Source organism: Centruroides sculpturatus, unplaced genomic scaffold (assembly GCF_000671375.1).
Source record: "Centruroides sculpturatus isolate CEXI.00-Female unplaced genomic scaffold, Cexi_2.0 scaffold457, whole genome shotgun sequence".
NCBI classification, from domain to species: domain Eukaryota; kingdom Metazoa; phylum Arthropoda; class Arachnida; order Scorpiones; family Buthidae; genus Centruroides; species Centruroides sculpturatus.
Window position 1 is genome coordinate 457,287 of NW_019385803.1, and position 27,736 is coordinate 485,022.

Consider the following 27,736-nt stretch of genomic DNA (forward strand, 5'->3'; position numbering starts at 1 on the left):
GCCATTATTGGGAGGTGGTCGTTATTGGAGGTTCGATTGTATTTTTTTAAATATTAGCTCATATATTGAGAGTGTCGCTCCCAACTTCGTAGCTATACCTGTTATAGAAAAAGCATAAAAATAAGAGATGATTTTAATTTTTAAAGTGAATTCTAAAAGTTTAATATGTTTTGCATCGAAAATTCTAAAAAAAATATATAATATTAAGTGATAAAATTCAGGGAAAAATAATAATAATGTAACGAGAAATCGTGTGGCGAATTCACATCTTATTGGAATTGTGAATGAATTAAAAATCAGTTCGTTAGCAGAAAACAGTTTGCATAACTAGATTTTAATAATAAGTAGCGTAGTAAATGAAGCCTTGTAGTGTTACTGGCGAATTTTTTGTTAGAAAATTCAGAGAAAACAAACAAGAATAGCGCATCATATAATATATGGTGATGCAGCTTAAAGATCGGTTGTTAATGAGAGTTATTTATTTGGATAGAGCGTTTCGAGATCGTTAAGGGATGGTTGTACGTTAAAAAAAACAAATTATATAGTGATTTCCGTATTTTTTTATATCAGAATCTGTTCAGATTTAAAATTTAACTTATCAGATGATGTTTAAAAACGTGAACATAAGTTAAGAATCGATGCACTTGCGGAGAATGAAAGCTTAAAAGATGTTGCTGGTCGGCATTAAAAGAGAAACTATTACTAAGAAACGAAGTTCGAGAGAAACTAATTAGTCTCTGGTAAGCATTGCTGAGTAAACCTATAATGGAAATAGCGATGAAGTAGCGAGTATCCTTTAAACTGTACAAAAGAGAGAAAAGCGAACTAAGCATAATTTACACACGAAATGGTTGCCAAGTAAAAGAGAAATAATAATTTTCGTACGGAGGAAAAGGAGAATGTTTGAGGAAATTAACAAGGGAACGGAACGAAAAAGACACGGAAAGGGATGGTAACGTTCCTCTAACGTTATCGGTGAGTGGGGAGAAAAGTGAGTTTGCGGTTTCGACAGGAAAATGACATTTATTACGGTTTATCGCTTCCTCTAAGTTTAACGATTACGGTTGCCAAATGGAAGGTGATAGAAGCGGTTACGTAATTCGATTCTACCAATAAATATTTAGAATGATTACCACATATACATAGGAATACAGTTTAAGCTTTGGTAGTAATTATTTTTCCTTAAAGGTTTGCTTTCTTGGTGATTCGTCACCTAGCAACACACTCGTTTCGAACTTATCATCACTCTTCCGTATCATTGGATGCAATTAAACATTGTTACTTATTAAGATTTTTCGTTTTTAAAATAATATATGGATTCATAAACTACTTTTTTAGATTAAACTACATCACGTTGTGAATTGATGATACTTGAGATGAATTTTAACTACACGAAACTGTATTGTAAACACCGGAGACAAGATTTGTATGTGTTGAAATTTCAAACTTAACGCGTGATCACGATGTTTCAGAATAATCCACGCGCCTGTCACCAGTTATAATTAATGTTGTAAAATTAAACAAATCGTAGATACATTTTTTAGACTGTTTCTCGACAGGGGATGAATTTCCCCCTTTTGCAAAATTAGATGTTTTGGGGTTGTTTACAGTAAGCCAATCCTTTCTCCCTACCTCAATTTCCTCCTTTTTGGTTATACGTATCGCTGAGAAGTCTGGAAAAGGAAACAAGTATAAAAAAAATGTCGCGTCCCTAATGATAAACTTGATATTTACCTTCCGTTGGCACTCAAGAAACGCTTCGTCTTTTCATTAAGGTCTCGTCGCTTGTAGCATTGGGGAGCTCATTAAGTGTGGACGCCCAGAGGGTTTTTCTTCAAACGAAAGTGCTCATTAGATAGATGATATAAGAACGTTGGCCTGCAGCACGTCTTAATACGTCTTTACTGTCGCTACTGATTGCTAATTACATGATCCTTAGAGACGGACCCTGGGATGTCCAAGTCCACTAAGAAGGTTATATGGCTTCGTATGCTGTATATTAGTATCGTCGGATGAACTTCTATCAACGTTACTAATTAATGGTATATTCAACATTTTATAAACTTCATTTTAATTGTGTAATCTTACTGTTTACGAGTAAAAAGTTTGGATTATAGAGTATTGTTAGAATAACAACACAGAGGAACAGGAGTCATTTTCAAACAAAACGCGACGAACTTACTAATTTCTTTGCATAAAATTTACGTATTTTTGGAAAAACACAGTTTATTTTTTATTGATATCGCTGTTTTTGTACCGTTTACTACGCCTATTAAAGCAGCACAAGTTTTCTACAACAATGACTGAACGAGAAGAAAAGGGGGGAAAAAAATAGTCTGAAACTTTCAGTGATGAGACCTTCTGCATTCTTCTTAATCGACTCTATTATTTAAGGAGGCTGTTAATTTCATAAAGGAAAAGAATAAAAGTTAAAAACCAATTATAGCAAACAGTTTCAAAAATCAAATTTTCTTTTTACCTGTCTCTTCAAACAAATCAAGGCATCCGAAACTGATGCAGATACTTTCATTTTCCACTCGGCAAACAGTTAATAAAAACAGTTAATGAGAGAGTAAGACAACTTAGGAGACACACAAGACGGGGATCTCCTTACATTGAAATGCTTTTAATCGAGCTTTCCCACCCTTTATCACCCCCTCGGAAACTATTCTGATGACTGCCTTTACTACAAAAATCTCACTCCCTTTTAATGTCATGCTGCCTGCTTTTCAGTGAAAGTGGATGGTTTGATATCAGTACTGCCAACGGGCAGCAATTAGCAGGCGGCACTGGGTATTTTTTGTTTTTTTCTGCTCCAATCCTGTCAGCAAACAAGGCATTAAGTTTTAGCCCGAGCAAAGAAAATATTGTGCGTGTAATTCTGAGATGGCAATTAGGATTAAATGAAAGACATTAGAAGTGTTTCGTGTTGAAGATAGTCTTTCTTTTCTTTATTTCTCGCTCTATCATTTTTTTCTTAAGTTCTTCTCTCTTTCTTCCCCCTTCTTAAGCGTTCGGTCTTTAAAGTGCAAAACAGCCAGACGTAGTAATGGACGAAAAAAAAATGGCTCCTGTTGATTTCCACGTTGAGTCGATTCGTGATTTCGCTACTCCTAGCGAAACAGAAAAGGAGCTAGAGGATATTTAATGACCTATTAGTGAGGATAGGTGATACTTCTTTCTTTAATTCCACTTTTACCAATAACATCTTTTTTTTTTTTTTTGAATGGATACGCACAAATTGACGTTTTGTTTCTTTAAAATAGAAATATTTGAAACTGTTTTTGGCAAGAGACATTAAGAAACCGCATTAAATATCTTGCTAGTCGTGTTTATTGTGACTTGAAGAACCAAGACTCTATAACCTCAATAACTCGACTTTTATCGAAGCGTGATCTATTCTAAATATTTAGTTTCTTCTATCAGTAAATTTTACAAAATTTTTTAAACAATTTTAGTTATTATTTTTCTATTTTTAATGGAAATTTTCACAAATGAAAAAAAATCTTGCTTACTAATTAGAACATTATACTTAGCCTATTTATGAATTTTCATACGTATAAGTTTAATATATTAATCATATAAGCTAACTACTAAAAAAACAAAGCAAGGATTTACATAGAAATCATGTTTATGTGTGAGTCGCCTCGTCTTTGGATGGTTTATAAACTTTATACTTATATAAAGTTTTATTATTGTTTGCTTATTATTAAATCAATCATACATAAAAATGTTTTTATTAATAAATTATTAAATAACAAGTTCGTAAATTAAAAAGTAAGTTTCGTGCCTCTAATTTATTAATAGACTAAACAAATCAGTAGTATATTAATCAGATAGTCTTACCTATTTAGAAAATACAGCAAAGATATGTAGAGAAATCATGCTTAGGGTAGGAACCGAACCCACGTTTCTCGACGATTTATAATTTATGTAGCATTGTACTTTTCGTATTGTTTGCTTATTAATGAATAATCATTATTCGGTTAATTTAGGAATAAAATGTTTGATTATCTGAAGATTCGTCGTGTTTATTGTATGATTAGATTTATATAAACATCGTTAATCAAATTCTAAGAATCCCAGATGAATAAGGATTAATGGAATAAGGAAACGCAACACGTGGGCGATCTGCCAAGGGGGTGCCTCCCCAGAGGCCTTTATACGGAAAACTGACCTCTATTTAGGTGATAGAAGCACGAAGGAAATCCAGGCTAGCCCGTTGTTGAGGCACCAACCCGCAAGCAACTACCACTGTGTTTTATCCGCTCGGTCACCGGTGGACATCCTTATGAATAAGGACGAAAAGGGGAAACGTATCTGATTCTGGGATAGGAACAGAACCCACGACTGTCTCACTTTCGATGTTAATTAACAATTAGATTACAAACTCATTTTTTTTTCACAAAAAGTCAATTATTTCATAAGCAAACATTCTCTTTGTTATCAGAAAATACACAAAGTTTCATGCCAGTACGTTATGTAAAATTAGCCGATGTAATTCTTACTCATCCAAAATTTGCAGATTATACGCATCACCTAGTCTTATATAGCTACAGGCCGAACATAAAAGAACCCAATCTCGTTTTCTCAATATTCTAGACGAATAAACAAGTCTCTGTTTTAAAAAAAAAAGGAAGAGATATTCTGTCAAGCCCTCCAGCAGACGAGACGAGACATTGTTAATTACGGGTGCCTTTTTGTCTGTCTTCACTTATTCACGTATATTAATTCTCACCTTGGCTGGCATCTTACTAGTAGCGCTTTAATTGAAGCGAAAGACGATCTTCTTTGCCTAATTATGATGCCCTAGACAACTTGAGGATTGCGACAAAGACAAAATAAGAGAAGACCAACAATGGAACGACTTACTTGTAATTGTATCGGTTCCCAGAGATGCACTATTAATACTCTAGGGAAAAAAATAATGGAGAGAATATTTAAAAAGAATTTATCTACAAGTATATATATATAAATATATATAAAATACGTCAGAGGGAATTTTTTCTGGTCTTTCTTTCTCTTCTTTTCAAAGACTCAGACGACTTTTAATTAGCGAGGAAAACACTCTTAGATGAAATTTAACTCTCTTTCTTTCGTAATCAGAATTCTTTTTTTCCAGATTTCTAAAGAATATTCACAAAAACAAGCGATCAACTGGAGTACGTGCAATAAATGTTTAGTAAATTCGGTTCCTTCTAACAAGAAATTTTAAATAAATTAATTTTTTTTTCCCGATTGTTGAAGCTCAGTCCGGAAGAGATGTCCATTAAGAAAAGATGCTCTGTGATTAAATATACAGAAAACTATACATAAACTTCATAAGTATATCTCCAAGCATTAAGTTTGTTAGCTTTCTACCTTAAAAAAATGTATTTAAATATTAAATTTTCAGCATCTTTCCAACATCTATACGGGTATAAACTATTGGATCGGTTTTGTAATGAATAATTATGCAAATATATTATTAAATAAATATGATAAAAATGCCCATTTCCTCTGTATTTACATCAATTATAAATCATAGAATTAGTAGCATAATATATTATGTAAACCTATCATTAAATAAGTATAGCTTTCTAATTTAAAAAAATGTATTTAAATATTCAATTTTGAGCCTCTCTCCAGCATTTATACGGTTATAAACTATAGGTTCGGAAGTAAATGTAATATAGACATATCATTAAATAAATACGATTAAAAAAAAGGTTCATCTCGTCTGCATTTATGTCAATTATAAACTGTAGAATTAGTAAAATGTTATATAGATATACCAGGGCCATTCTGGCGAGATGCTAAAGGTCTAGGCGGCCAAACGGTTTATTATATGTAAAATTTTGACTAATAAAAATAGTAATCAAAACTTTTTTGATAATTATTAACTGTTTAAAACTATGTATATACAGGTTTAAAAGTAAACGATAACTATCAAATTCTTAATTAAATAATATTAAATTAATAAGGGCGGCGGTATTGTTTTGCACCTCGACAGCTAACAACCAGAAACGGCCCTAGGCATATCATTAAATAAATATAATAACAATACCTATCTCTTTTGCATTTGTATCAGTAATAAACTATAGAATTAGTAGCATAATGTGTTATGTAAGTCTATCATTAAGTAAGTATATGAAAAGTGCTTAATGTTTCAATTTAATTCGCAAATATTTATTTTTTAATACACGGAATTTGTGCTAAATTGACTTTCTTATTTACAAAATCTCTACCAGACCAATTAATTAATTAAAAATTATAAAAATATCTGAAGAAGTAAATTATCTGATATACGCTTTTGCCCTAATGAGAAATTATCTGCATGAATTATTATAATTTTGAATTAACTGTTTATGTTAAAATGAACTAATTCACATAATTTTGGTGCTATATAAATGTTATAGTAACATTAGAACCCGTGCCAAATGAATGTTATGCATAATTTAAGTTGTATTTTAAGCATTAACAAAGTTTCTCTGACAAGTTATATTTACTACCAAGTTTCTACGGAGCAAGACGTGTGAACAACTAGCTTTTTATAAAAAAATAAACTGTACAAAGTCCTTAACATTAGTTATAAAATACTAATTAATTAGTTATTCTACATTTACAAGTTAAAATTGCTTTATAATTGAAATTATATATAAAGAGTAAATGCTCAACTGAAGGATTTGTAATATTCTAAAGGTTAACATGTGAAAAATTCAATTAAAAATTATAACTGGGTAACTTACAACCTAATTTTCATATTATTTTAAGTAGAGAAATATACTTTAATACCAGGTAATGTCTACACGAGTTAAAACTTAATTATAATCAAGGTTAAATAAATATATTAAAATTTACAGAAAAATTAATTAAAAAACTATTTTAAATGTCATCTCTACCAAAAAATTTAAATTTCTTTGAATTAAACTTATTTTTTCTTAGAATAAATACATCATAAGCTATGCCAAGGGGTCGTTGGCAGTTCGGAGAACAAAACTTGGTTAGTAGATGAGGAAGAGCTATCGTAGATAAAAAAAAAAAAAAGGGAGAGAGAATGTCGCCACTAACACCTTATCAATTCTGGTTCGTCACTTCCGTCCAGGCATTTCCCGGTTAACGGAAGAGACTTTGGAGGAAGAGTCTCAGAGATAGGGAAGAGTGGTTCTGTTTTGGATCTGTTCAGGAAACAGCCCGAGGTAGGCTGCGGATGATAGCCAAGCCTTTTGTCTTTGACACCATCCTTTTTCTTCCTTTGTACTTTTTACTGTGCTTCTCCCTAAGGAGAGAGAAAAGAGTAAGAGAGAAAGAGAGGGAGAGAGAGTTTGTTTGCATGTAGATTTTCTAAATCAACCGATCGATTTATTCATAAGCGGGCCCGAAACCTTATAATTTCATTTAGGAAAATAATCAGAGTAATGGCTATTTGATGACTATTTTGAAGCTAATCTACTGAACCTTGTAATAATTTTTTAGCTTTTAAGCCAGTTTAAAATACATTTCAACGTAAAAAATTTAAGGTTTTAACTTAATAATACCTGTTAGATACCTTAAATACACATTTAAAAATTTGTTATATAGCCTACCTTAAATTTACTTTAGACATATCTGTTATATGTAGAATGATCACACTGTTTATCGCCCAAACTGGAACAGTTTTTATGAAGACATAAAAATTTAGTCTAAAAAAATGACTAAATTTAGATTAACTTTTAGAAAATAATTTGTATATTTACCTGTAAATTAGTTATATTGCGTTAGAGAACCCATAAAATGGTTATATTTTAAACGTTATTCTGTTTTTGAGGATTAAAAACATGAAAAATCCGGAACTATCCCGGACAAACCGGGACGTGGGTTCATTATAGTTATATACTTTGTCTGTTCTACACCTTAAATATACCTCAAAATTACTGTAATAACTTCAAAAATTAATCTTTTAAAAGTTGAATATTAATAAGAATTGACTGTAAATAATATTATTTAACTAAGAAGAAATTAGGCAGATTCGAGACTTCTTTTTTTAAAATGGGACGGCGAAGGTCGTTATCGTAGCGCTTTACGAAGGAGCCGAGTAATAAGTAAAGTCGACTATTGCTACAGTATTTTTTGGAAATATTTTTGGAGTATCGAAATTCATAATGCGATAAAGTCAGCTGCAATCTCGTCCCAAATCATTTGTAACCCAAACCACTCGGGCTGCCATTATAAACGACGCCAAAACAGTTAGGCGTCGATGACAGCATCGTTATTGAATCACATGGAGACGTTTTCCCATCTAGGAACCGATATCGCAACGCTTTATCGTCGAATCCGAGAGTGAAGGGAGAGAGATAGTAGCAGCTTATTGTTTGATCAAAGCTGCGCTACGTCTCTCCCCCTTCTACTTTATTATCGTCTTTTGGATCTCGGTTTGGCGGGTTTCCGCCATTTTCGCTACTCCAAACATGCTTGCGCCATTTCCTACGGCCAGGCAACAATCATTTGAACCAACTGATGATCAACAACTGGCGTTATTAAGTGAAGCCATTTCAACAACGCCTCTTACACAGAAAGCAATAACCTTTCTGCTACTAGTCATGACAAGCTCTTGGGGCCACAATGGCGAGATTCGCGGGCGCTGTAGGGCTTTGCCACTACATCTGCCCACCCTCCCTACGCTCCCCTTTATCGCAACGTTTCTGATTGCTATGCTCTGGGACTTTATGAATAACAGCAAGTACCAGCTACAGGAAATTAACTGGGCCATTTATTGAAAGGACCCCGAGTACTACCCAACTTGTTTATGATGCCCCGATCGCTTTAGGCTGTGGGAGCTGACTTGATTGCACGTGGAGTAAAGGAGGGGGAATCGTCAACGCCCGCTGGCTAAAGAAATACACAAACGGTATTTTTTCCTCTCCTTCTTCCTTTTAAGTCGGACGATCCAGATAGACGGATGTAGTAGCCGAGTTTGGATGATGGCTTCTGATGCAACTCCAAGAAATTCTGGGTTTTTACCTCCACTTTAACGGTTTTAGATAAGGGTTGTCGAGATATATTTATGGTGAAGTATTTTTTTCTGTCTCTTCTTCTTTCGACTGAAATTATTTTGCATGACATCCTGCTGGATTTTCGATTCAATTTTAAGTTTATTTTTCTACTTCGATCGTAAATCGATTATACGCAGCAAATGATTTATAATAAAACTTTATTTCTGCTCTTTTAAATCGCAAATTATTTCACATTAAAAATTTCTCTTTTATAATTTCTTTTGATTGATCGATTGCGTTAACTCCTTTCGTCGATAATTGATTGCATTAGGAAACTGAACATTTTAACAGATGATTTGCAACCGAAACCGATTAAATTAAAAACTCAACAGCTGATTTCAGAGCGTAACTGATTAAGCAAACAAATCCAACATTCTAACAGTAATCTGTAACTGATTAAATAAAGAAACTGAACATGTTACAGTTCATTTGCAACTGTAACGATAAAATAAAGATGTTGAAAATTTTAACACTTGATCTGTAACTATAACCGATTAAAGTTAGCAATCGATCAACACTACATTAAACAAATATTTTAACAACTAACTGAGATCGTAACTAATTAGAGAAGCTTAACATTTTAACTAATTAAGTAAAGAAATCGAATATTTTTAGCAGCTAATTTGCAACTGTAACTGATTAGCATTACATTACGAAACTGAACAATTTAATAATTGATTTTAAACCATTAAAGAAAACTGAATATTTTAACTAATGAAATAAAGAAACCGAACATCTTAACAGTTGATTTACAGCCGTAACTGACTAAATAAAGAAAATGAACAGTTAAGTAATTGTTTGCAACTGTAACTGATTAAATGAAGAAAGTGAACATTTTGACAGGTGATTTGCAACCATAACTGATTAAATTAGGAAACCGAAGCTGATTTGAAACCGTAGCTGATTAAATTAGGAAACTGAACATTTCAACAGCTATATTTGGAACCGTAACCGATTAAATTAGGAAACTGAACATTTTAACAGATGATTTGAAACCGTAACCGATTAGACAAGGAAACCGAACGTTTTAATAGATGATTCGAAGTAATAACTGAATATATTAAGAGCAAAATTGAATGATTTGCACAGTAATACATTGTATTAAACCCTTCTGTAGCTAAGTACAAAAAATAAGCTCATTGTATCGCTAACTCACCAATATTTAAATAATTTTACTAAATTATATATAAAGAAGATTTTAAATAATTTTAATTATTTTTAAATAAATTATAAATTACTTTGCGCTATCAGATAACATCTGAGAATTTATTCCTAATTGATAAATTTTTTTTCTAGTTTTGCTAACACATCTAATCACGTAAAATAATTTAGTAGAAGATATTATCTTTAAAAAGATGATTAATTTTTAAAAATCTTTTATAGCGAAAATTCATTATCAGCTTTCTGCATTAACTAATAAAGATTTCGCGAGAGTAATAAAAGAAATCGGGGAAAATGTACATTTTAAAATTAAATATTTATTTAGATTTTTAAAAAAACTCTGTAAATCTATAATAAAATTATCGATTTTATAGTTAAAATTAATTGTTCTTAATCGTGTTTAATGTATCGATTGTCATTAACAGTCAATAACTTATTATGTAGTCGAGTTTAAATGATTATTCTCATTACATGCCATTGATCTCTTGAAGCGAATTATTTTTTCTTGTTTCATCTACAGCCAATTCCTCTTTGATTGCATGAATCACTCGATTAAATTATAGAATAATTTCCTGTAATATGTGTTACTACTGATCGTTTTATATAAGTCTTTTTCGATAGAATAATTTAAGGTTCTTAACTCTTAAAAAATATAAAATAACATTAAGAAAACTTAAGTTTTAATGGTAAAACGTTCATGAGTTTATATTATAAATTTTTATCTAATTTAATAACGAGAAATTTTATTTTTATGCATAAAAAAAATATAAAAAGTTAATAAAAATGCTGGACTAGTTTAACTTTAAAACTACTTAAACCAGTGCAAATTTTAAGGAATTTACACTATAGAATTTTTTTATTAATTAATATTGACAGATTTAGTATTTTTACATGTAAAAAAAAGATAAAAATTAATTAAAATGTTAGAAAATTATTACGAAGTTTTTATGATTTACTGTTAATTAGAATTTCATACAATCGCTTACAAGAATTTGATCTTGATTATTATCTAAAGAAAATTTAAGCGAATAATTTGAAGTTGTTTCTTTAAAGCTTTTACAGTTTCTATGCAGTTTATCACTTTGAAAGCTTTCGCTGATGCGATGTCAAAGGCTTTTAGGTGTCGGGATATGCCCCAAACCATTGTAGTTACGTCGCCAGCTTTGTACGAATAACGTGATTTAAAACAAATGTCACGCTCACGAGGCGCTTAAGATAAAAACATGCCGGCTTCTTAAAGCAGTTTAATAAGAGGAAGATATTCGTATCTGAAAAAGAAATTTCACGCTATAAAAACCAATGATCGTTCTGTAACGTGACCACGAATATTTAATGCGATATCTCGTCTTAAGATGTGAACTTTTTCAGAAAGAAAAAACCCACGTGATCTCTGTAAAATTCACAAACCGTCTTCGTGAGGAAAATAATTTTATTCTTTCTCACTTCCTCTTTTAACCTTGTTAACCTTAAGTTACTTTTATGCAGCTAGATCGACGCCATTTACCTCGCAATCTTCTCCATGCAAAACATAGATCCTAAACAGCTAGAATGTTACATAACAACAAACCGGACGAAGGTATGAAAGTAAATTGCTTCTATAATTGAAAATTAATATGTTTGCTTCGGTTCGGTCTATTTATTTTTTAATATTTCAAATAATCTGACACCATACTCGATCACTATTTAACCGGATTTTATTAATGCCGATCTACAACTACATACATACATACATACATAAATACATACGTCCAATGAATAATGGCACACAATATGTACAAATCAGTAAGGACGCATGTCCATTTTTTTGTTTTTTTTTGTTTTTTTAAATGTGGTCCTCCGAACCGACAAATCTTAAGCTACAGTTATTGACTAGCAATTAACTCCACGTCTACCCCCAGTTACCGGTTATCATAAGGTGAATCTCCACTTCCATAACCACTGGAACCATCATCTCGATTATGGGAGGTTTCCAGCTCTTGCGTCTGACGTTTGATCTGGGCCAAACTGTTGTAACTGTACGGCATGGAAGCGAATAAGATCCTCTCCTCGTAATCATATTCGCACAAAATTTTGTTGTCGTAAAGGTAGAACCTATCGCCCACGCAAAACCTGCAAGGATACAATTTTCTAAGAATTAACAGAATTTTTCCCCCTCAAAGTAATTAAAAGAATTAATCAGTGCGCTTCGTAACATTAGAACATGATAAATATGACAACTCTGCCAAATAATTAGATTTAATTCTCGAGAAAACTACTTTAAACTACGATTGAACAAGCTACATCTTACAGTTTCATGTTACAAGACTACAACTTAAGGTCTCATGCTTTTAAATTTATTATTATTTAATGGAGGAGAAGGGCCTCTTATGTTATAGCTTACGGCTATAATAAGTTTAACATGTTTGCTATATTAAATCAAAGCTCTAAATAATGCTATTAAATGCATAAATACAGCTCTATGAGAGAATCATAAAATAAACAAGGAACATCTTTTCATCAAGAGATTAAATCTATCAATGTTTACTAACTGATAAAAGATTAATGCAATATCTGGGGTTCGTTACTGATAAGACTATAATTTTAAGCAATGAAAGATTGGATTATATTAATGGGATAAGGCAACGCAACACATAGGCGATCTGCCAAAGGGGGTGCCTTTCAGGAGAACTTTTATGTGAAACTGGCTTCTATTTAGGTGTTAGACACGTGAAGAAAAGCCGGAAAACTCCACATGGGCAGCCCGTTGATGAGGAGGAACCCATGACCAATATTCAGTAGTGTTATCCATTCGGCCACTGGTGGGCTTAAGCAACGAAAGGTTTTCAGTCAATGTAAAGAATGACGATAACCAAATTTCGATCGTTCTCTAATATATTTTATCCATAAACACTCAGGAATTTATTACTTAAATTAGTTCTAAAAACTTTTCACGTTATTCATATTACAAATTCTAATTAGTCACAAAAGAGGTTAAATAAACTCAAAAGTTTTTCAGTAAGAGAATTACAGTTTTTAACTTAAAAAAAACTATTAATAATCGTCTTGTTTTAACCATAAATCAAATAAAAATCCAGATGTAAATCCACATCAGATAGATTTTGTTTAATAAACAGATCCCATTATGTGAAGGACATGAACGTTAATCTCAAGCAAACTTCTTGAGAAATTCTATCCTCACCTACAATTTTCCCACGATTTGTTGAAGAGTGAAACGTCATTCAACTCAACATTTTTGTTTACTGCTCGGTCTCATTGTTGACCATACGTCAACCTGAAGATTGGAAAGAGAAAACATACTGCTAGTATAGGCTTAGTTAGTATTAACACTAAGCTGATCCTATTTAAATTACAATCATATAAAGTTAACTCTAGTGGTTTAGAGGAGCAAAAAATTGATAATTGACCATATACGAACTATATTTTCGTCAAAATTATGATAATATATTTACAATTTTAATTGAAAACATTTTATAAGTGTAGTATATAATGTCGTGGTCATTACAAGGGTAAATGAGTAAGAAACAATGCAATTTTCGCTTCTAAACATCAATTTAATGTAGATAGAAGTTAGCCTCTCTAGGCTAACTTCTATCTACATTAAATTCTATCTAATTTTATCCTAAGGCTATTTTCCTACACTATCATAAGGTTAATGCATACCAAAAGCATTAAATTTTAATTTTATTATAGTTATAATAGCTAAAAACTTTAAAATGTTTAATTTTAATGTATAAAAACAGTTGTGGATACGAAAATGTTACAATAATAATTGAAATTATTTATTTAAATATAATTTTTACGCAAAAATTGTTCAACTGACGTCAATTTCGGTAATAATAAAATGAACGTTCGAAACAGGATAATTTAATTCTATCGAAGAAAAATTATCTCAACTAATTAAAAATAATTCGATTTTTTAAATAACTGTTTAAAGTTAATTTATTCTGAAATTTGTTCGTTCCTTTTTTTTTCTATACGTATTTTATATACAGAATAGTTCAAAGGTCAGTTAACCATTGCAAACATTAAATTGCTGTCTTATTTATTATGTTTCTACAAATTTTATAGAAGAAAAACACATTTTTCTAAACTCAGATTCGTATTCTAGACACATAAAACTTGGTTAACGGATTTTGCTCCACCCTACATATCCTGGAAAATGAATATGGACTCTTAAAATTAAAGAAATTCGAGATGTATAGGTTGTCCCATAAATCTAGGAGAAAGACTTTTTCTTTTACATGTAAAGCATGGCGCTATGTAAAGCATGGCGCTGAGTAAGGAGGAACGAATTAAAGCATGGCGCTGAGTAAGGAGGAACGAATTCGTTATTTTGATAGTGAGGACTGGCAGTTAGTATGAAGTTGTCGAAGACTTTAGCAGGCTGCATCCAAACTGCTGTATGTAATTAGTAGAAAGTCTGGGGTCCATATCATCAAAATAACTTGAATTTGTTCCTCCATAATTAACACTACTCTTTACCTGTAAAAGAATAAACAAGGATCATCACAGATCTTACGATTCCAGACTTATGGGACACCCTATATATTAGAAACAGAGATCGATTTAAACTGTTATATAAAATTTGAAGGATTAGATAGAGAAACTATACAAAATTTGGGAAAAAATTTTAAAAATCTCCGATAACTTCTGTATATTTTAATATTCATAATTTAATTTGATTTTAGAATTTTTGCGGTTGAAAATTACTTTCAAACAATTAACTACGATGTATTTAAGAGCTAATTATGTAAATTAACTTTTGAGAAACGTTATAATCAGTTACAGAATGAAAACTTCTTTATCACATTTTAAATTTCTATGACTTTCTAAATGTTCATCTGCATCAAAAATTAGCATTTTTTCTTCTTTTATAAGCTTTTTTTTTATTTAAAAATAATGAATACGATGATTCATCCAAAGGTTCATTCGTTTTGTCCGAAAAGTGCACTCTTAGGTCATTTTGGTATCATTTTTGTGCTTTTTTTATAATGAGGAAGCGTAAAATGACATCAAATTGACGTAATAATGTACACTTTTCTGACAAAACGAATGCACTTAAGATTTTAATATATAATTCTAAATCATGCTTAATATTCTGTTTAATATTCAAAATGGTAATTATTTAAAAATAATCAAAGTAAAATTTAAACTCAAAGAAGAGAAGGAGGAATTGTCATTCTCTTTAGAAATTTTGAAGAAAATTTGACTTTTAAAATCACATTTTAAAGTTCAAATTCAAATTAGTAAATCTATCAAGCTAATATAATAAATATAAGATAATATAATTATTAATTTATTTGTTATGAATATAATGCTTAATAAAAATTGTAATTTTCACTCATTTTTCTCGGAAAAGAATTATTTACATTAACGTAAGCTAGAGGTATAACCTATTATTAACAATTTATATATCATTTACCTTATACTATTACAGTAAAATCCCGCTTTTAACATTTATCAGTTTAACGTTTACCCGATTATAGGTTCATATTTAATTGTTCCCGTTTCTATTGCTCCACAAAGCACAAAATCCCTATTCTAAGTTTACCTCGATTTTAGCTTGAATCTGTTGGTCCCCGAGAAAACGTTAAATAGGGGTTTCATCATTTACTTTTAAATAAATTTAGAAAAATCAACTAATAATTAATCAACGACATTAATAAGAAATATAACAAAAACTATGAAAAGACGAAGAGACCTCGATATAAAAGAGAAAAAATTGAATCTTACACTATAGGCGAAGTGGATAATTGTAATAAAAAGCATATAGAAAATTGTGAAAATATAAGAAATTAAGTATGATCCACTTAATATAGCTATATTATAAAATATTTTATTGCACATTATAATGATGTTTTTCTCTTAAAAATATTGATTATCATGAACTAATGATAAAATGATGTAATAATAATCAATAATAAATCTATCATAATGTTATTTTTATATCCTACTACAATGCTAATTCCTACACTACCTTAAGGCAATTTCTCATCCTATCATAAGACTATATTTTTACTCTATTATAAAAAGTTATATTCATATCATATCGTAAGCTTATTGCCATTCTATCATAAGGACATATTCTTAATCTATCATAAGGCTAGTTTCACATTTTGTCAGTGGTGAAGCTACCATAGATGCAGACAATGCAACTGCATAGGAGCCTAATTCGATTGGGGACCAATTTAATTAAGAAGGGGCAAAGAGGCTGGAAAACAAAATGTACAATTATACATTAAAGTACAAAATATTGGAAATGAATAATATCAGTATTCAGAAGGGCCCTGAAGAGGCCAGAAATTTACAGGAAGGCTTTTTTTTGCTGCATTGGGCCCAAAATTTGAAGCTCCACTGCTGCCTCCTGTCGTAGTATTTTCTATTCTATCATTACGACATATTCATACTCTCTTATAAATCTATTTTCTTAACTTATCCTGCTGTTTTCCTAACCTATCTTAATGCTAATTCCCACACCACCTTAAGGTAATTTCTCATCCTATCATAACATTAATTCATATCACATTACAAGAATATCTACTTCTTGCACCAAGGAGAAAGAAGAAGAAAAAAAAGCCTTATGTTAAAACAGAAATACTTGCAATTTTCGCGTTTCAATTTAACAGAAAAAGTGACAGGTAAAGAGCTTTATGATGGTTAGATATAATGAAAAAATAGCCTTGAATTTAGTAAATGTCTACCACGTATCAGTTAAAGAGATTATCTATAACGTGAAAGACACTAAATCACAGTACAGTTCAAACGATATTAGTCGGAAGGATAGCATAAAAACCAAAGACAAAGAAACCTCGACTTAAAAGACAGAAAAAAAAATAGATTTTGCACTGTAGATGAACTGGGTACTTGTAACAATAGGCATATAGAAAAGTGAGAAAAGCAGCTCACCTGTGATTACATTGCTGACAGGCAAAGCACTCCAGATGATAGACATTTCCTCGAGCTCTCATCACCATCTCGAAAGCAGGAATGGTTTTGTTGCAAGCAGAACACAGACCAGTAGTCCCAAACAGCCTGAAAGCAAAAATAAAAATATTTTTCTTTTTATTATTTCAATCATAGTTTTTTAACGCTCTTCTTTTAACAGTTTATGAAGTTAATTTGTAATTGTTTATGTACATACGTTTCGGTTCTTAGATGTATTAAAAATTATTTTTAATTGTAAAAATTTTGAAAAAATTTAATTAAATAAAGAAATGTATCGTTAAACTAAATATTTACCATGTTGAAAGTGTGAAATTGTTACAGCCAATAAAAAAATTAGTATTTTACTAAGAAAAATGGAAGACTTTAAAAAGTTTTTATGTTTGATTTATGTGAAGAAGTAATATTTTATAACTTTAAAGTTGGTTTGATTTATATTATAAAAATTTTCTTGAAAAATCAAATTTCTCATGAGAAGCTACTGTAGAATTTATTCATGATTCAATACAAGATTTAGCTCTAAAGACAATTTTGATTAATTAAATCGCGATTTAAAATTTAAATAGATGTATTTTCTTATTACAGCCAAACCTCTGAACAACGGCCACTGACGGAAACATAAAAAATAAATGCCTATTATTTGGGGGTTATTTTGTATGCATTTTTGCTTCAAAGTTCACGAAAAAATGGTCGCTGTTTAGAGGTGGTCGTTATTAAAGGTTCGACTGTATTTCTTTTTACTAATAACTGTTATAGAGGAACAATTAATAGAGGAAAGTTGGACTAGAAATCAGAAGGGCTTAAGTCAAAGAAGAGAAGTTGTCATTCTCTTTAGAAATTTCGAAGTCATGATCTTGAAAATCAAATTTTAAAGGTTATAGTTCAAAGTTCAAATTAGTAAATCTACCAAGCTTATGTTAATATAATTATTGATTTATTTGTTATGAATATAATGCTTAATAATTTGGACTGTCCATCAAAATGACATCATTTAATTTCTAATTAAATTTTGACCTTTTCTTAAAATTGCTTTAAGACGATAACCCTTTCATCTCAAATGTTGAATTAATATTGAATAAAGACAGTTAAAGTGGAAAAAAATCGAATTTTAAAACAAGAAAATGTACTGTTAATTAGATAACCAATAATTTTGTTGGATCATCAACACATGATTTTTTTTTATTAAACAAATCTTTCTCACCTGAGATAGTCTCTCTTGCAAAGGATGAGGTTAGCTTTGGTGAAGAGTGTGCTACCCACTTCTCCCAATCTACAGTCGCAACAAGCGCACTTGAGGCAATCCTCGTGCCAGAATTGATCCAGAGCCTTCAACAGGTATCGTTCACGAATAGGTTTTTGACAACCAGCACAGTCTGTTCCCGTTGTAACTCCTCCGGGCCCTACAGAACGGGCCTGAGTCTCCGTCTTCACTTCCATTTACCCTATGAAAGAACGAATATAATACAAAAATATATTATCTCTATACAACTTCCTTGTAAAGTATCAAAGAGGGTGGAAATTTTGATACATTATATTATATATAAAAGTTATTACAAAGTGTGAATTTGTTCGTACAAACGTGTTTAATCATTACGCTCCTACACAGAAGAAAAGTGCTCACTAGTGGCTGAGTGGATGCAACCACTGAATACAGATTGCAGGTTCGCACCTGACCAACGAGCTGGCCATGTGGTGTATCCCGGGTTTCTTCACGTGTCAAACAATTAAACAGGGCCAGTTTCCCATGGAAAGTCCTCCCGGGAGTCACCCCCTTAGCAGACGCCCAAGTGTTGAGTTTCGTTATGTCATCAATACAATCCATAGAAGAAATGATAAATTAAAATAAAGAAACGAATGTGTGATAATATAAATAAATGCAATTTGCATTATATAAACGTAGAATATGAGTTGAGAAACATTTGTATCTATAAATTACACCAACCGGTTCCTAGTAAAGAGCTAAAGTGATGTGCCAGTAGCAATTAGAAGAGTTATCAGAGTCATTAAAGTGGATTGACACCAATTGTTTAGTCGTAAATAAATCGAACTGAAGCAAATTAAACAATAAAAAATATATAATTTTCCTTTCACTATAAGTATTTTTATTATAAACGTGAATATTATGAAACTCAATTTTCTATAATGTAGCCTAAATCATACGAATCGCAAGAAAAAGTTGCTTTGTAACGTAAAAATTAACAGAAATTTTCAGGTTAGTTGGAGCTTGTAGATTATGTAATTAAGTGAAAATCATTTTTCACTAATTTATTAACCTTAAAAAAATATAAAAAAGATTTTTCATTTGTTTAACAAGTTAACACTTCCTAATTTATTTACAATTAAAATGTATTTTCCATGTTTGTTTCGATTTATGATAAACTTAGAGAAATTATTTTCTATTTTCTATAATTTATATAACAACTTTTTAAACATTTCGTCGTAAAAATTTCAAATTTGCATTGATAAGCCACCATTGGTCGAGTGGGTAAAACCACCGAACGCTGTAGTTGGTCGTGGATTCGCGCCTTACCAACCGGCTGCCCACGTGGAATTTTTACGATTTTCTTTACGTGTTTAACACTTAAATAGAGCCAGTTTACCATAGTAAGTAAGTTCTATCGGGAGGCATTCCCCTCGGCAGATTACCCATGTGTTGCGTTGCCTTATTCCATCAATCCTATCCTTGAATTTGAGTTTCTTGTTAATTATAATTGAGTTATATGTACTGTATAATATACGACTCCAAGTTATTTCTATAAATATAGTTAAATCGTAACATAATTTGCACAAATTAGATGAATTTTTTCAAGTTTTAATTATATTTTCATAGAAATAGACTTAAAATTTGCGAAAGACGGTCTTTACAGATTTCTCTCACTGTGCTGCCTTATTACATAATTTCCTTATCTTCTTCTACTTGTTTATTATGTTAAATATAATTTTTTAAATGTATATCTAAATACAATTTTTAATTTTAAGATTAAATAACACAAACATTAGCTTACGATTCCATCAAAAACGTTTAAGATATATACCTGAAGTAATGGAGACTTTGCAAATGATAAATTTATTTCTCTTCAAAATAAGTAATAACAAGAAAGAAAGAGACGCATGTAAATAACAAGATGAATACTTTATAACTGTAATTTATAAATTAAGAAACAGTTAAAGGTCTATAGAAAGAGTAGACATATTATAAATGATTGTATAGGGCAGTGCAACAAATAGCGATGGTAGACAGGGAAAGAAAAGTTTATGGACAAGAAGACAATTGTATTAGGGACTGGTGTAATGTCTGGCATACGTCAGAAGTGGGCGATATGAAGGTTTCAGTCCAAGGTATACGCCATGTGGCGGCCGAGTTATTACCAAAGTACAAGTTTATTGGAGTCCCGTGTTTGTCTCGATAGGAGGGCGTCTGAACTGTAATTACATGGTTTTTCTGAACCTATTATTTGCCCGCTCCTAAATCATTTTTTTATTCGTTATTGAAGCTGATTGGATGGAAAGAACTGTTGGCCGTTATTCCTCTTCTAGTTTTCTTGTTTTTTTCCCTTTATTTTTTTCATTATAAGCGATTATTTCTGCCCAAGAAGATCTGAAAAGGATGAAGTGTATGATGTCAAATCAATTTCTGAAGTTTTATTTATTATGTTGTCTATTTAGACCCTCCGTTCTTAGATTTGAAAGGGTGGAGTTAAGATCTAAAGGAGTTAGGAAAAAAAGTATAATTATAATTTTAATGACTTTTATTTATGATTATTTCGTTACGAGAGATTTAAATTTAATATATTATAAGGAAATTTAAACAATTTTCTGTTATTTTTAACAAATACTTTTTTTCCCATATTTTTCTCAAATTAAGTGCTTTTAATAAGTTAAGTAAATTGATGTACTGTACCTGTGCTTATGAAGGATGTAAGAAGTTAAGTAAATTGGGAAAAATACTGCGTTAAAAGTGTTACTTTCGAGAGATTTTAGAAATTTTGATTAAAATTCTAATTATTTTATACATAAAATATAAATAAATGAAATATATATACATATTTCTTGCTAAAATGGACAAATCCAAATTGATGATGACGATATCTTTGCATTTAGTTTCGTTTAACTTACCATATATTCATCATTATAAGACTTATTAAGAAAATACAACAAAGTGAAGATTTTTAGAGACTAGAGCATGATATTCTCTCAGCAATTTTATAAATTATTGAAAAATTGAATGGGAAAAGAGCTATCAAACTTAGTTTTTCTTACTTACAATTTTACATATTGATGCTTCACATATAAAGTTTCAAATGATTTCGTTTAATTCTCACAACTCTGCTATAACTTATTTATAAAAATTATAATTAATCTAAATAAACTAATATTTTAAATTATAGAATTCTATATAGATTATCTGTTAAAAATTCTAAGCACAGTTCTCCGTTCTCTACCTTAAAACGTGGTCCCCCTCAATCCATTTTTAACACATTACATTACATAGCTAGACTAAATTTCAATTTAATTAATTAATTTAGACATAATTATCAATCGAGGAGCCTTCAAACAGCATCAGAATGCCGCCATTTTGGCATTCTAAAGCCTTAAAAATATAGAGTTATACACATAAAGTAAACTTGCATCGGATGTAATAAGGCGAAAAAAAATTAATTAAGCTCTAAAACTAATTTACGAAAATGGAAAAAATTCCAGAATTTATCTCGAATTTTAACATTTTTTTCTACAAAAAATCTATTAAAATTTTCGCATATAATATCATAAATCAAATTCAATCGCGATACTAATCATCAACTGCCGAATTAACTTGATAAAGAGAAGGGTTTTAGGGGGGTCTAGCTTCACTCTTCTCATTAGACTGGCCTTATCAGCAACGTGTAAATTAAATTTCAAGTAATCGTTTGTTGTTTTAGATCCATTAACTTTTAACAAGGAGATGCTAGTCATCATTTTAATTGACGTAATAATTTATCAAGCTATGGCCATGTGTGTTCATTTGCGCTTGTTCTCCCTTATCTGATCGCCATATGATGACATCGTTATAATAAGCATTAAATGTGCAAATGGAATCGCATTTTAGGTATATAGGTGACTACTAAATGGATATTTACATGCTATATAGGTAGAACCTAATTAGGTATTTATCTTATAATTTTAAAATGCTTTTATCTCACTGGTCCTACTCGTTATGCCCAACAGCAGAACGGAACTCGTTACGCTTTTTTATATTGAAATTTCGCTTGTTACCATAAAAAACGTAGCCGTTTGATGATTATGTCTATATAAATGAATGTATTTAGATTGTTACATAGTTATTTTTTTTATTATTATAAAATTTGCTTTAACAGTTTCGTAAAATTCTAACTTTGCGTTTTGATAGAGAATTTAGTTTTAAAAAAATATATTTTTTAGATTTATATTTTTGTAGTTAAAAATCATAAAAATTGTTTCTGTATCTATAGCTTTTAATTTAATAAAATTAATTTATTTGCACAAGAACGGCGGTTTGCATCCCCCTTTCTTTTACCGAAAAACTTTTGGCGCTCTGTGAAATGCGTGAAAAATGAAATAATTTAAAAAGAAAATTGCATTTATTATTTAATTACAAGAAATTTAATTCGTTAAAATGCCAAAAAAATTCAATACAAAAGAGGAACATAATGTTCAGCGACCGATGGATTTAGAACTCAAACCCCAAAAACAATTTAGTGGAAACCAAACATTCGATTAATAGATGATGCTACCATGGTAACAAATCCTTCTCACCTAGTCCTAGTTAGAGGGACAATTATGACGTCATGCAGTAGAATGATGACCTGGGCGAATTAGTGTCGTCCCTCAAGCTCGACTTAATGACTTGCTAGGATGTCTTATCAGATGGCGCTGGGATCACAGTTAATGCGAAAGCACCATGGATTTCATCAATGTAATCCGACGTATATTTCATTCCATAATCCTCCTTCTAGAAATGACGCCAGCCTGTACTGTAATAGGGTTATTAATTACGAAAGACCGACATTAACCAATTCTATCGACTCTGTTGTGCACCACATAAAGAATCTCCGCTTGTAAAATTAACCAATTTCGATCGGATTTTTAAGGATTTTTAGTTAGAGTTGACAATTCCCGTGTTACGTATCGATTGCGATGTTACGCACGCTTTCCACTTCTACCCCATTTTTCTCCCTTTGGGGGTGTATGCTTAATGGTCACGACGTTGCATTGACATTCAGTGAAGAAGACGAAAATATCGCCGTTTGAAATTCCCACTGTATCATCGAGTGAAAAGTATTATGCCATTAGATTTCTCCTTCTATTCATTTAGATTCTTACATCGTTTCCAGTCAAAGAAGCGAAATCATTTGCATTATTTACGTTACGCGTATTGCTTATATTACGGCGCATACTAACTTCTTTAAAATCTGACAAAACTGCGATTTAATAATATAAAAATTCTATTTTAAAATTATATTTTTCAGTCATTTTTCCAATAATAAATATCCTAACTTCTTTTGTATGCTTCTCCGCATCACTTCATTCTCTTCCATTATAAACAGCAGCGCGTAATAAACGTCATTTTTAAAATATACCAATAAAAAATGTTAAATTATATAAGCCATATTCTACATCATAAAACTTTATAATTTATGATAAATGTAAGAAATAATCCTTTAATGTTTAAACTGAATTACTACAGACCTATTTGTAGTTCATTAAAACGTATGTCTCTCATCTTTCATAGTTGATTCTCAGAATAGTTCTTCGTTTAAACTAACAGGATATTCCGAATTCTTTCGCAACATTCGGGAAGTTAGGTAGATTATTCGCAAACACATGTTATTTTTCAGAAACGTCCTGAACATCCTGTTTCAGAATCTACCGTTGGAATTTCTGCATTTTAGATAGATCCAACCCTACAAACTTGAATTCATATCTACGCTCTTAAAAGACTTCTTGCTTGTGGATGAAGTGAAAAACTCATAAACTTGTTTGAATTTAGAGAATGTAGTAACATCTTTCATCTATCTACATACAACGAGTTTAATTTCAAATAACATTTTCTCCATTAACTTTCTCCCGTTAGAATTATTATTACACGACTTTAGCTGAAGTACACATTTTTAGAACTCTCGGAAATTTTGAAATTGCCGAATGTAGTTTGAATCTTTCATAATTGTAAAAAGAAATTAATTAGATAAACTTTTAATACCAAGTTTAATAAAGATTTCTATGCTGAAAGAATATCTTTTACTTTACTTCTACACCCGTATATAAGATGAAATCGTATAGTTTTTCCTGTGACGTGAATCTTTAAACATATTCCATACCAGGCCGGATTTATGTATAAGCTAAACAAGCTTCAGCTTTAGGGCCTCATGCTATGAGGCCATAAGGGCTTTAAGCTTTCAAATTTATTATTATTTAGTGAAGGGTAAAGGATACCTTATATGTCATGGCTTAGGAACTAAGTCTAAATTCTGTCCTGTCCCACACGGTGATTATTATTAGCAATCAAGTAAGCTAAGATTCTTATCATTTCTTGTCAATGAATGAAAATATACATTTTTAGCAATTATAAAAGATACATTACAAAAGTACAAACCTATATACTTAAATTAAGACTATAATCATTATTTTATGGCCTCAAAAAATTAAAATTTGTTGTTAAATCCTGCAAGTCAGCAGCTTATTCAATCACATTGTACGACTTAAACGCTCCTGTTTAAGCAAAAAACATTAATTTACATTCAATTTCTCTAGAATGGAGTTAAGTGAAGGTTTTTTTCTATGTAATTTTGTAGTTTTTACCTTTCTGACATATCAAACTGGAGAACTGACTTATCTTGAATTCTCTAACAGCATATAGCTTAACGCACAGCACAATTCGCTATTTTTAAACATAGCTTTATTTTAAAAAATCTCACACTCAACTAACTAAATCTAAAATCTAAATCATAGAATTGATTCGATTTCAATATATAAAAATACTCTTAACATAAAAAGTTCGTTGGAATTAACATAAATCGTGAAGCTATGCAACGACACGTGAACGTGACACGCAACGAATTGGTATTTTCGTTCATTTAACTCGCGTCAAACCATTTTCGAAAATCTTCACGTTCAACACACGAATAAAACCTTTCATCACTTTTGTTATCGTTCTCATTTAAAAGTTTTCAAATAATTAATTAATTTTTATCTTCCAATCTTTAATTAACCCCATTAAAAATTAAGTAATTAAAATGATTTTTCTTTAATAAAATTCAGAAAATATTCAATAATTAAGCAAACAACAAATAAATAAAGGAAAAAGTATTCGATCTTCTATTTTCCTTTTTATTTTCCACCATTTCTCTTTTGAGAAATCGTTAAAATACATATTTACTTACGCCGATTGCGTTATTAACGTTATAGATATTGGTGAGAATTTTTTCTATATAAAGATTGTTAGGTTAGAGAGAATTTTAATCCGTTTAAAATCTCTTTCACTTTAAATGATTCGCTTCCATTGAATAATTTATCAGAATGTAGTGATATAGTAATCATCTTAATGCATCTTCACATCTAGGTATCTTCGCTAGAGCATAATATAGAGCAAGCACTAATGTCGGACAAACATTACAGATGCGATTACCGGCAGAAACGAAAGCCAACAGAACACAAAATTGAACTCGACCCATGTTCAACCACTAAGTAAACATGTGTGGCAATCTGTTTCGATTAAGTTCGCGACGTGGACGAAATTAACACTCAATCGGAGAATCCCCAGGGCTATCTATTGGAAAGGACCTTCATTACATCCTCCACGACCAAATCGGGTCAAACCTTGTCTATCACCGGGTTGATCAATCGGATCGAGTCGACACTCGGCAAGTAAATGAGGTAAACAATAAGAAGAAAGCACAACCGGCAACTAAACTGTAAATGCCAAAGATTTAGCCTTGTTATCGCAAATAAGGTATCTTCCATAAACATGACGTTGCAGCGGTCGATACCAAAGGTCCCGTTAGAAATGGAGTAGTAAAAAAAGTAAGCATTTGCCGTATCTCGTTAAACATTAAACAAATTTAAGAAACCATAAAACAAACTCACCTTCCACATCTGTTAAATCAAAGTAGAAAGATCCGCCCGATTTCGAAAGCATCCGATCCGAAAATTCGAACGTCTACACTTTAAGTTACACAGCATACGACTGATGCCGCTACAACGATCCGGATGATTTTAACCAGGCCCGACGGTAGCGCTCTCCAGTGTCGATTTCGCGAACTACCAACACGCCGTCGACCATGCTAATAGATTATTTTAATTGATGTTTTCCATATTAAATAGATAGGAATATGCGGACTTATGATTAATCGGTCAATGTCGTTTATGTATCGTATCCTTTTCTCTATTTCCTCCCCGTTATAATCAGGAATTAGTGCTTTGGTGCACAAGTGCAATCTTAATTAATGTTTGTTCGCTTTTGACTAATGCTGCCATCACCGGTTTAGTTTATGGTCACAGACTAGTTCAATGCAAATGCATTTGCAAATGTCTACCAACTCTATCTATAATCTTTTATGAATGGCGCCGATTCGCATGAAAATTTGCTCCTGCTCCAAGCAAATTAATGCATAAAAAATGCTTCTTTAATTAAAAAAAAACAAATCAAAACATTCATCAAAATTTAATAATCATTTAATTACTTGTAAAGCAATTTTGAACTATTAAATTGAGGTAGTTTAATAAGAGAAACGATGTATTTATGATTTTAAAATGAATTTCCAACTTAAACATTAATTTTAGAATATAAATTATGTTATAAACTAGATTAACAGACTGAATTATATATATATATATATACACTCCTATAAATTACATATTTAATAAAATATAAAAATATTTCAAAAAATTGTGGATATAAAATATAAAAATTAATTAAAACTTTTTATAANTAAAACTTTTAAAATTCTGTTAACTTACACTTAAAAAACTTTAATTTAATTAATTTTTTTCCTGTTTAAATTGTTAAATAAATAAAAATTTATAAGGAATTTATCCACTTTTAATTAAGTTAATTTTAGTTGAAATATAATTAATTTTTAGTTAAATTGAATATCTATTATATAAAGTTTTAATAAATTTTATGTTTATATAATTTTAAAAAATAAATTTATATAAATATAAAGTTTGAACTTTACTTAATTTCTTAATTATTGTTGATCATTAAACGTGACTTTTACAAATATAAAAACAATTTTTTTTATGTTTAGTTATAATTACTAACTTTTATAATTATTTATTTAATTATAAAATGTGTTAATTTGGATTTTGAGAAATTAATTTTTGAAGTAAAATATAATTAGTTTTCTTGTTTAAATTTAAAATCTTTAATTAATTTTAATAGAAAAAAAATTATGTTTAACTTTTCTGTTTATATCATTTTAGAAAGTTATATAAATATAAAGTTTGATTTTTATTTAATTTCAATTGGTCATTAATTACATTAAAATTTATTTTAAATATTATAAATATACACATTTTTTATTATGAAATCTATATTTAACGATGTAACTGATATAAATTTAAATTTATTTAATTAATTATAAAAATACATATATTGAAAACTTATT

General features: G+C 30.5%; 1 protein-coding gene across 1 annotated transcript; it reads right to left on the minus strand.

Moving 5' to 3' along the window:
• Window positions 1–11,733: 11,733 nt before the first annotated feature.
• Window positions 11,734–26,348, minus strand: LOC111642224 (LIM domain only protein 3-like). The gene is made up of 4 exons (XM_023388530.1): window positions 26,214–26,348; window positions 18,316–18,556; window positions 17,079–17,204; window positions 11,734–12,281 (listed from the first exon to the last, which is right to left on the minus strand). The coding sequence occupies exons 2-4, from the start codon at window positions 18,549–18,551 to the stop codon at window positions 12,071–12,073; spliced, it is 573 nt and encodes a 190-aa protein (XP_023244298.1). The 5' UTR covers window positions 18,552–18,556; window positions 26,214–26,348; the 3' UTR covers window positions 11,734–12,070.
• Window positions 26,349–27,736: the final 1,388 nt, after the last annotated feature.

Excerpts from the sequence above, each read along its gene's own strand:
- LOC111642224 (XM_023388530.1), bottom strand. The coding sequence starts at position 18,551 with ATGGAAGTGAAGACGGAGACTCAGGCCCGTTCTGTAGGGCCCGGAGGA. Across the intron at positions 17,205-18,315 it reads TGCAAGAGAGACTATCTCAG|GCTGTTTGGGACTACTGGTC; the intron begins GTGAGAAAGATT and ends TTTTGCTTTCAG. Across the intron at positions 12,282-17,078 it reads TGTCAGCAATGTAATCACAG|GTTTTGCGTGGGCGATAGGT; the intron begins GTGAGCTGCTTT and ends GTATCCTTGCAG.